This window comes from Equus przewalskii, chromosome 4, assembly GCF_037783145.1.
Source record: "Equus przewalskii isolate Varuska chromosome 4, EquPr2, whole genome shotgun sequence".
Lineage (NCBI taxonomy): Eukaryota > Metazoa > Chordata > Mammalia > Perissodactyla > Equidae > Equus > Equus przewalskii.
In genome coordinates, this window is record NC_091834.1 from 40,845,552 (window position 1) to 40,855,820 (window position 10,269).

General features: G+C 40.2%; 1 protein-coding gene across 9 annotated transcripts; it reads left to right on the top strand.

Annotated features, from left to right (window-relative positions):
- The first annotated feature begins 1,428 nt into the window (after window positions 1-1,428).
- Window positions 1,429-9,980, top strand: TAC1 (tachykinin precursor 1). 9 transcript variants are annotated; one of them, XM_070615679.1, is made up of 7 exons: window positions 1,429-1,724; window positions 2,128-2,259; window positions 3,308-3,404; window positions 3,889-3,933; window positions 4,427-4,450; window positions 5,983-6,036; window positions 9,374-9,980. In XM_070615679.1, the coding sequence occupies exons 2-7, from the start codon at window positions 2,137-2,139 to the stop codon at window positions 9,421-9,423; spliced, it is 393 nt and encodes a 130-aa protein (XP_070471780.1). In that variant the 5' UTR covers window positions 1,429-1,724; window positions 2,128-2,136; the 3' UTR covers window positions 9,424-9,980. The 9 variants fall into 9 exon arrangements, with proteins under 9 accessions (XP_070471780.1, XP_070471783.1, XP_070471781.1 ...); XM_070615687.1 differs by having other exon boundaries at window positions 1,558-1,755; XM_008526809.2 differs by having other exon boundaries at window positions 1,571-1,702.
- The last annotated feature ends 289 nt before the right edge of the window (window positions 9,981-10,269 follow it).

Here is a 10,269-nt window from a genome sequence, read left to right on the forward strand (position 1 = left end):
TGAAACAATGAGGAATATTTGAATATTGACTGGATATTTAATGTGGTAAAAAAATACCTTATGTTGTTTTTAGGTGGAATAATGATGTAGTTCTGTTTTTACTTTAAATAATCCTTACCATTTATACAGACATAATGAAATATTTACAGTTGAAATGATGTCTGGGATTTGCTTTGAAGTAATCTGAGTGGAGGGGAAATAAGGGTTTGTAGGTGAAACTTGCAAATTTTTTCAAGGGATGATTTTCTGCTTTTGTACATATTTATAATTTTTCATATAAAAAGTTATAAAAACAAAGAATAGAATGCCTCACGTTGGGAGGCTAGGCCTCAAGGAATGAGATAGATACATGGGAACTTCAAAATTCAGGGTTATTTAAGAAAGAACGACAAATACTAGAGGAAAAAATTACTAGTTTAAATGAATTGCAAAAAATTATTTCTTTTATGCACTACGCTAAAAACATCAGAATTAATTGAAAAATATAATACTTACTAAGTAAAGAGAGGAAAACTCCACCCGAGATACAAAGTCATTTGATTCACTTAGAGATGAAAGAAATGTATCTGCAAGACAAACATGGGCTCATGGAAATCTGTGATTTCTATACAGCGGTTGTCTAATAGTTTCGCATTGTTACTGACCACCCAATTAGCATCTTCACTACACTTATTTTCATTCATAGGAGAAATCTATGAATGATCTGTACAGTCCTTTAACGACACCCGGTAAGGATCCTGTACACCCCCTAGCCGCTTTCTCAATCTGCAGCGAGAAAGGGTAGGAGAGAAGCGAAAACGTCCTCCGCCAAGCCCTGCTCCCGGATGTGGTAAAGAAGAGGGCTTAGCAAGCTTGGAACAGAAGATATCCTAGAAAGACACTGATATAAAAGTTCTACGTGCAATGTCACGTTTAAATTCTCTTTTCTCCAAAACGTACAATAAATCTGCTGCCATCGTCTGAAATACTATGGGACTGAAAATCCTTTTGTAAAGCTGAAGAAACGCCAGCATTCTAGCTGATTTGGGAGAAGGATGTTCTGCTCATTGAAAGACGCTATATCTCAGAAACACTTAAGACACTCTGCAAATGGAAATAGAAGGAAAAACATGCCTGCCTCCCCACTTGAAGTACTCCTTTCTTAGCGTGATTTCCGACGACAGTATCTTAATACCTGAAGTTATTTGGCCATCCTTAAAAGTGCAACTTATCCTGACGTCTCAAGGGGCAGAAAAGTTGTCGAAGTCCGAGGTATGAGTCACTTCGCTCCATTTTGATGAGTAATCTCAGGTGTCATGGAACCCCGTTAGGAAGAAGGAGAGGGGAGGGGGCGTCAGATCTGCAGACGGAAGAAGACTGGCCGCTCGGGATTGGATGGCGAGATCTTGAATTTCCTAAATTTGCGTCATTTCGAAGCCAATTGGGTCCAGATGTTGTGGGCACCGACGGGTTACCGTCTCGGAAACTCTCAATCAGACGCAAGCGAAAGGAGGCGGCTAATTAAATATTGAGCAGAAAGTCGCGTGGGGAGCGTGTCACGTGGGTCTCGAGGCTCGTCGAGCTTCGGATAAATACCGAGCGGAACTGTGCAGGCAAAAGAGCGCGCTGCGACCTCCGCTCCACCGCCGCGGCGACCGAGAGTGCGGAGCGCCCCGCGTGCGCTCAGACCGGCCGGAGGAACCCCGCGGGCCTGTCCGCCGCAGTGAGTGCCTGCGCCGGGCCAGGTGGGCTTTCCGCGCCGCGCATCGCTCCCAGGTGGCTGCTGGCGGCGCGGGATGGGCCGCTCGGGCGAGAGACAGTGGGGGGACAGCGGGGAGATGGGTATCACAAATGCCAGTGTCCCTCTTTGTCTTCTACCTGCAGAGGCTCCTGGTTTGAAGGTGTGGATCGGTGGGTTGGGAGCTGGGGGAGTTGGGATGCAAGGAGAAGGGGATTTGAGAAGCTTTGGGGCATGATTCTCTTTCCTAAGGGGCACAGGCAGGACTTCAGCCCTCAGGCTTTTTATCTTGGTTCAGGGGACCCTGAGTTCTTTTGTGGGACTGAAAATTCTGCTCCCTCAATTCTTGGATAGCCACCCCTAATATATATATTTTTCTCTCCTCCGGCTCTTCTCCCTACTCTTCCCAGAAATCCAACATGAAAATCCTCGTGGCCTTGGCAGTCATTTTTCTCGTCTCTACTCAACTGTTGGCAGAAGAAATCGGAGCCAACGATGATCTGAATTATTGGTCCGACTGGTCCGACAGCGACCAGATCAAGGTGAGACCCGGGCCCCAGACGGCCCGCTCCCTTCTTCCTGGGCTCAGGAGCTGTCGCTTTCCCCCCGCGATAGCTCCTAGTTAGCCTGGAGGGCACCGCGACCGCGACCAGAGGCGGTGGAGGCGCGCGGGGGAGTGAGGCCGGCGTGTAAAGGAATGCCATCCGCTGGGTTCCGCGCGAGATTTTGTGCCCACTATCCAAGTTTCCTCCCGAGGGCTGCACCGTCGGGTCTCGGGAACTCCCTGGAGGAATGATGCACTCCCTGACGAGCCCGGGATTCTCATAAGGCTGGAAACCTCACAAGGTTTCATCCCCGGGTAACGGGATTTCGGGAACTCCAGTCCAGCTGCTAGGACCCGGCGATTGGAAACGCTGGGCAGGGGCAGAGGCGGGCGCGCTGGACGCAGGCGGCAGTCGGGGCAAGGGATGAGCTGCTAGAGGCTTAGAGGGGCTTAGGTGGGCGGGAAGTAACTTCCCGCTTCCACATTGTACGGGCCTGACCTTTACATGGCTCACAGGCTATTGGTGCAAGGGAGCGCGCCTAGCGGGAACAGTAAAAGTCGCCCCGTGCAGGTCGCTTTAAAGCGTTGTCACTCATCTCCACCCGACACACACCTGTGTGCATTTAGGGCAGTGAGGCGTTTCCAAAGCCAGAGCCAGAGTCAAGACAAAGTCAGGTAGCTTCATGGCAGAGGGTCTCCTCGCTGGGAGGAAAGAGTGGAAAGCGCGCAGGGCTCTGAGGCGCTGCTCCTCCTGCTGACTCGCAAGGGCAGGGCTTGAGGGAGGCGGCGGAGCTGGACAGGAGTTGGCGCTAGGAGGGGTGGAGAAAGGGAGCGCGCCGGCCTGGACCCTACTCAGTCTCGCCGAGGGAAAGCCTGGCCTCCTCTTGCCTCCCTGCGGAGCCAGCTTCCCGGCCCTGGCCCGGGGGCCTCACTGCCTGCAGCCGAGGTTCGCCTAGGGTTGGAGCGCACCATCGGAATGACTCGGGGTTCTGGGAGCCTCGCACTGGTTGCCTACAAGCCGGTTTGTCCGTACGTCTGTCCTCCAGGAGGAGCTGCCCGAGCCCTTTGAGCATCTTCTGCAGAGAATCGCCCGGAGACCCAAGCCTCAGCAGTTCTTCGGATTAATGGGCAAACGGGATGCTGGTGAGATGGGCAGCTATCCCTCTCTATGTGTCTCCGGGCACCCTGGCCTGTCTGCTCGCTCGTTCTCAGAGCACCCAGTCTCTCTTGCCCTCTGAGTAGAGATTTCCACCCCTAAAATGGGTGTTACTCCCCGGGCGCGACTCTGGGCCGCAGCTCACTAACACACGCACATGTCCGCGGAGGGAGGGAGAGAGCCGTTTCACGTACTGCACAGTGTTAGAGACCCAAACCACCAAGAACAGGAACCGACCTTAGCTAAATGCTCCCTTGACTAAAGATCCAAACTAACAGAGGAGGAGAAAGCACGGGGCCTCCAGAGGGTGGTTCTGGGAATGGTCGAAGTGCATGCGGAAGCTAATTATAGACCGCTGGGGTTAGAACAGACTTAGCTGCCCCGTGTCGTGGCAGAAATACTCGTTACCTTGAATTTATCGCACCATCAGTGGAACGTGTAAATAGTTAATGTCAATTCGTCTCTTGTCAGATTCCTCAATTGAAAAACAAGTGGCCCTGTTAAAGGCTCTTTATGGTAAACATTTCTATGAATCTTTATTTTACTATTGTGAATGCACATGTAGGAAAGTGAAGAAAGTCTTTTATGGGCTGAAATATGGATTCTTGATTATGCTTGTTTAATAAAGAGACAGATTTGCATCTGTCTCTCTCCTGAGCATCAAATGGGTGGCCCTTCTTGAAGATGTGTTTCTTGTAAGAAAACAGAGAGGTAGTATGGCCCAACAGTACTTCACAGGCCTCAGGAGCAGTCTCCTGGGCCTGCATTTGAATCTGTGACCCATAGAAAGCACTTCAAAAGTATTCCTTTTGTTTGTTAAAATATTTTGTTTATATTATTAATAATTTGGTTAGCATTTGTGGTTCTGCTGTATTCCTCGGGATAGTACATGAATGGGAATATCACATATTTTAAAAATCAATTTATTTTATAGTTCTCTTTTAAAGATATACTGTAATTTCTTTAAAACAAATTTATTCTTTGCTCATTTTATCTTTCTTTCTTCCAGGACATGGCCAGATCTCTCATAAAAGTAAGTTCAAAATTATTGTGACATTTATCAAATGCAAATGTAAATTAGATTGAATCCCACGTTATATAATATCTGATCTTATTTTCTATTATAACTTAGGACCTCATATTTTTAGTTAAGACAATATAAGAATGAAGGAGGCTCCTATTACATCCAGATCGCGATCGTTTAAAGCTCTGTCGTTGAGACGTGGCATACTTATGAAAAGAATACGTGATGTTAAAAATCCTTTAACTCCCAGCTAAACTGTTGCGAAATTCCTGACACACAGAAACTGTGAGATATTAAGTATTTGTTGCTGTTTTAAGCTGCTAAAAAAAGAAAGAAATCCTTTAGCTCCTATAAATTGTTAGTTTTAGAGAAGAATTTCAGTTCTAGAGGTAGAAATCCACCACACATTTCTCTCCCCACCCCCTCCACCACTACTTCCACTGCAAAACAAAAACAAAAAGGCATTTACAGGTATCTTCTAAGTCATTTTAGTATGATGGATCTTGTAATGACAGCACTTATTAGGGTAATCCAGCAGCCAATTAAGAGGCTTGAGCAAATGTTTGAATAGAGAATCTTTATTAAAGGTAAATATAGATAGAAATGTAGTTTTTTGATTCTATAATTGAATGGGAAACCTCAATCTATCAAAACACAGTGAAACATTTCTTAGGGCAGTGAAGATGGCAGAATTGTGGCACTTGATGGTCCTTAGATCCCAGTTAATGGAACCAGAGTTGACAGGAAGTCCCTGGGGTCCATCTTAATTATACTGTCCACTTACTTACTCTGATTTGGATTTTGGTTCACTGGGTGGCAGAGTATGCCGCATTAAGATGGCAGCCTTATTTTCAACTAATAACAGTGTAAACCAAGAGACATTCTCCCAATACAGTTAAAGTAATAACCTTGCCAAAGGCTTCATCTTTGAAAATAAATGTCATTTATACTTAGTTTCAACAGATTTGACTTATAAGGGAATTCTGTGCAGAAAATTCTATGCAATAAAAATAAATGCATTCTATTAATGTCAAAACTAACACACTTTTCCAAAAGGAGTATTTTTTTTAAATCCAATAAAATAGAAATAATGACCTTTTAGAAGTCTCTAATTATCAGGTATAGGAATCTGACTTAACTAAGGTTGAGTTCCTGAGAAATACAACATACTTAGTAACATGAGGAAATAAGCTTGGCTATTTCTCTGTCACACAAATGCGACACTGACTCCCTAAAAGTCAAAGGTAGCTTCAATAGCAACAATATATAAAACTTTATAAACAGATAAAATATAATATGAATAAAGGATACTTGCTAATATCTAGATATAGAATTGAGGAAGTGCTTTCATTGTATTGTTTCCATGTTAATTATAAGACTTTTTAGGAATCTGCATTTCTTCAGGCTCACCAAAACTTGAAGTAGATATATATTTATTAAATGGGAATATATTCGGAAGCTTGCTTTTTTTTGGTACTAGTTATAACAGTTTATTTCCTCAAGATATACATATTAAAATACCCCTAAATGTATTTTTCCAGGGCATAAAACAGATTCCTTTGTTGGACTAATGGGCAAAAGAGCTTTAAATTCTGGTATGTATAAAATAATGACTGAAAATAGACAGTATCTTAAATCTACTTGTATTATTTTCTTTCTAAGGCATAGTTTTCAAAGTATTAAAAAGGAATGATAAATTTAAAATGAGTATTTATGGTGAAAAAAATCTAATTGCAATAAATAAATCCAAGAATGGATTTACAGTTGATTAAGCTAATGTAACCACAATATCAATCTGTCTTTCTCAAACCACCAGCCTTACCAGTGTCTGCCCCATTTAATCATTACCTAAGCTGAATCTTCGGGCTAGTCTAATATTTTTTCCCTTAAATCTGCTAAATAAGCCACATGTTAAATGAACTGAACTAAGGGGAGGAGGCTATATGGGAAATAAGATCAAATTTTAACTTGTTACCAAGGTAATTTGAAAGTCTTACAAGACCTTACATCTGGCAGTCTTCCAACACAAAAATATGTACATAAACAAAAAAACCCAAATCCATTTCTCCAAATCATGTACTTTTCATGAAGTTATAGAAGCTCAAACTCTAAACATCCTGTTGGATGTTTGAAAGCATGATAGTAATATAGTGCATTCCAATGCTTTCAAAAAGGAGCACAATCAAAGCATCCTGGAGGGTTATAATTAGTTCTGGCCGTAAAACCCTTAGAGAGAAAGGATGCCACAATTCTCCACATAACCCATTTTAATTCTGAACGACTCTTTCATTTGATATAAAGGCTGCATGTTAGCTTTCTTCCCTTTAGTTTCTGTCTTCTATGTAAATGCCACATACATATATCTGAAAACTCTTATTTCTTAACTCATTCATCACACTATTTTCAAGGTTAAATAACCGCTGTATCATTTTCATAGAGACTGATTTTTTTGCTAAGCACGTTTAGGCATTATAGTGCTTAGTTTAGATTTCAAGGAAAAGCTATTCAAATTCTCTTTATTTTACCTTCAGTGAAAATAGAATTAAAATACTAATCATGTGATTATTTAGAAAGTAATCAGTAGCTATCTCATCCATTTAGAGTATATTACGTTTCTAGAAAATCTATAACTAGGATGTGCTGGCTTAATTATCTGGAAAAGTCATGCAAAAAACATCTATCCTAGTATTTATGTTGGTTCTGTACCTTCCATATTTATACACTATATATGTATTTCTTCATCAGTAATTTTGAGACTGCTCAAGTTTAAATTTTAAAGTTACCCATGAATGAAATGAGTTGTTGAAAAACTTAAATGAAGTTTTAAATGAAAAACTTAAAATTGTTTTATTACTATGTATCCTCTTCCCACTTTTGGAAATGGAATATAAATCTAAACCACGCTGGCTTTACTTATGTCAGAAGTATCCCTTAGCCGTATATAACTGTGGTTTTCTTGATAATCATATTTGTCATCAACTTTCTATTTCCAGAATTGATACGGGTTTCAGAACAGGCTTAACTTTATAAATAATATAGATATGCTATTAAATATACTTAAAGAAATAATATAATTATAGATAAATAAAATTACTATAAAGAATCAGGATCAATTTGAGACTAAATCTTTACTTCTCCATTTTAGTTAAGAAAATATAAAAAAAAATGGGCAGAAAATGTAATCTATGCTCAATCAGAGATCTTTTCGATAGTCAGTTGAGGCAAGGTTATCATAGTCTTCTGCAGCCCTCTGATCCTTGCCTTTTACAGTCACAGACCCCTTTGACAGTCTGAGAAATCTAGAAACCCTCTTCCCAGAGAAACCTTCATCAGCACATACACACAAAAATTCACATACAGTTTCAGAGGGTTCAAGGACCAGATAAGAAACTCTGCTTCCAGTTCAGAGGACATTGTGCTCCAGCTAAATCACTGATCTGTCTTTGGTTAGTTACGTTAGCATTCACCTCACTTCTCTGAGGAACAGAATCATATTACCTAAAGCTTGTCAGGAACTGAACTTGTGCTAGTCATCCTCCTCCTAATATAAAAATACCAAGATGAGAAACGGACTGTTGCCTTCCTTCAGGACCGCCCAGTTGGAAGTTCCAACTGTTCCACACCAGAATCGCATCCATGATTGACATTAAACGTTCAGCTTATTGTTAACCTCACTTAAGGGCGTATGGATGCTAAAGATCATCTGCTCAGTGGTGAAAGGGGAAAGTGGTAACAGTGGATCCTTTACCTACCTTCTCTCTCAACACGTCCTCTCACTGAGAACATTGTTTACAGTGGCACCTATGATTCCTACCTATCTTTCACAGTTCTTTCTACTATTTCTATTTAAATGCAGTATTTTATACAGAGCATACTAAATTTTAAAGAGCAGAGTAGTTTCACTGTAACGTAAATCCAAGTGTATGAAGTATTAGCTAAAATGATGAAAAATATACTTAAGTATCTTGATCACAACAGTCTGATCCTTACCCTTTTGTGGTTACAGACCCCTTTGAAATTGTTTACAATACAATACACTACACTACAAAAAAATATAATATAATTTTGACTTTTTTTTGTCCAGATAGGAAAAGTACTTAAATTACTTGCTTGCTATATGTTAAGTACCTTTGGAAGCACTGATTAATCTTTCACAGGCCATTAGGGTGCTAGAAGGTAAGTCAAACTGTGTTGTCTTTAGATGGCACAATTGCCTTACCTACAGACAGTGAGGTTATTTTTAGTCTCAAGGACAACCCATCATTGGAAAGTATCCACAAGATAGGAAGAGACCCTCACACCAATAGGTACCCCTATAACAGGAATCAGTAAACGTTTTTTGTAAAGAGCCAGGCAGTAAATATTTCAGACTTTGTGAGCCTTGCAGTGTCTGTTAAAACTACTCACATCTGCCATTTTAATGCTAATGTAGCCACACATAATACATAAATGAATGTGTGTGGCCATGTCCCAATAAAACATTATTTACAAGAAAAAATAGTGGGCTGGATTTGGCTCATGGCCTGTAGTTTTTTGACTCTGTCCTAGAATAAAAGTCCCACGTTTCATCCTACCACTATTCCTGGTTACTTTAGGCATTGTCCTTTCTAAAAATCACCATGGGTGTCTACCATTGCTTGAGAAAGCTGTTGAGAATCAATGTTGGAATGTATTATGGAAATATGCTTTGGGGTACCAAGTGTTTGATGTATGACCAAAATAACCAAGAATTCTGTGGTTATATCACTTCCAGTAAGGATAAAAACTGAATCAAGATTGGAAGATGTGCAAATAAAGCTCTTAGAAATACTTCCATGGAGGGAAAAAAGTCATTATGAGTTTAAAATAAATTACTGTATGCCTTGAACTTTATTTGTTTAACTCCCTCAGTGAATCCTCTTAAAAACCCCTTTACCTTCTTTTTGTTCTCAGTGGCTTATGAAAGGAGTGCAATGCAGAATTATGAAAGAAGACGTAAATGAACTACCTAATGTATTATTTATTGAACTTCGTGTGTGTCACTGGCCCATGATAGGTAAAGCGAGACAAGCGCTATGAGGAATAATTATTTATTTAATAATAATTGTTGTTTTGAGTTGATAACTGAAAAAGTGTTTATTTTCCGTATTGTGCCAATATGTGTTCTAAAACTGTTATAATTCTAATATGATGACTCCTTCAGAAGTAGACATCAGTGATAATTTCTCAACAAAGCACAGTATTCAATAAAATTGTAAAACCTGTCAATGCTACGGTCTCCAAAGGAAGAAATCATTTTTGTTTCTTGGAAGCGGCCACGTTAGCTACTGCTACAGGCAAGGAAACTCACAGACAGGCTTGTGCTTTTCCATTTGTTTTCATGGTAAAAATGTGCTGAGATTTGGTATCAAACTGCATTTGTATCCCCGAAGCATGTTTCATGTTTTGTGACTATATAGAGATGTTTTAAAAGTTTTAATGTGATTCTAAGGTCTTCATTTCATTGTATAATGTGTTGTGATATTTAACATTTTAAATAAAAGAAAAAATGCCTTGAGAATTGGGTTTTATTCTTTCACTAATATTTATGTCAAATCAGTAACCTTTCTTTTAGTAGATGAAATATATTAAAAGCTGTTTTGGCTGCTAAATAATGAAACATAAATCTACTAAATTTCTCTTTTTTAAGGAAAGTGACTAAAATATAATCTTAGTCTCTCTCTCACACATGCACACATTTTTCTTTTTTTTTTTTTTGGCTCAGTTATTTGACATGAGATCATTCATAGAGAAAAAAATTACGTTTTGGAATCTGAAGAGTAAAGGCTAACTTCTGTTAATATATGCCT

Coding starts and splice junctions, on each gene's coding strand:
- TAC1 (XM_070615679.1), top strand. CDS start 2,137: ATGAAAATCCTCGTGGCCTTGGCAGTCATTTTTCTCGTCTCTACTCAA. Junction 3,405..3,888: donor AATGGGCAAACGGGATGCTG/GTGAGATGGGCA, acceptor GTCTCTTGTCAG/ATTCCTCAATTGAAAAACAA. Junction 3,934..4,426: donor CCTGTTAAAGGCTCTTTATG/GTAAACATTTCT, acceptor TCTTTCTTCCAG/GACATGGCCAGATCTCTCAT.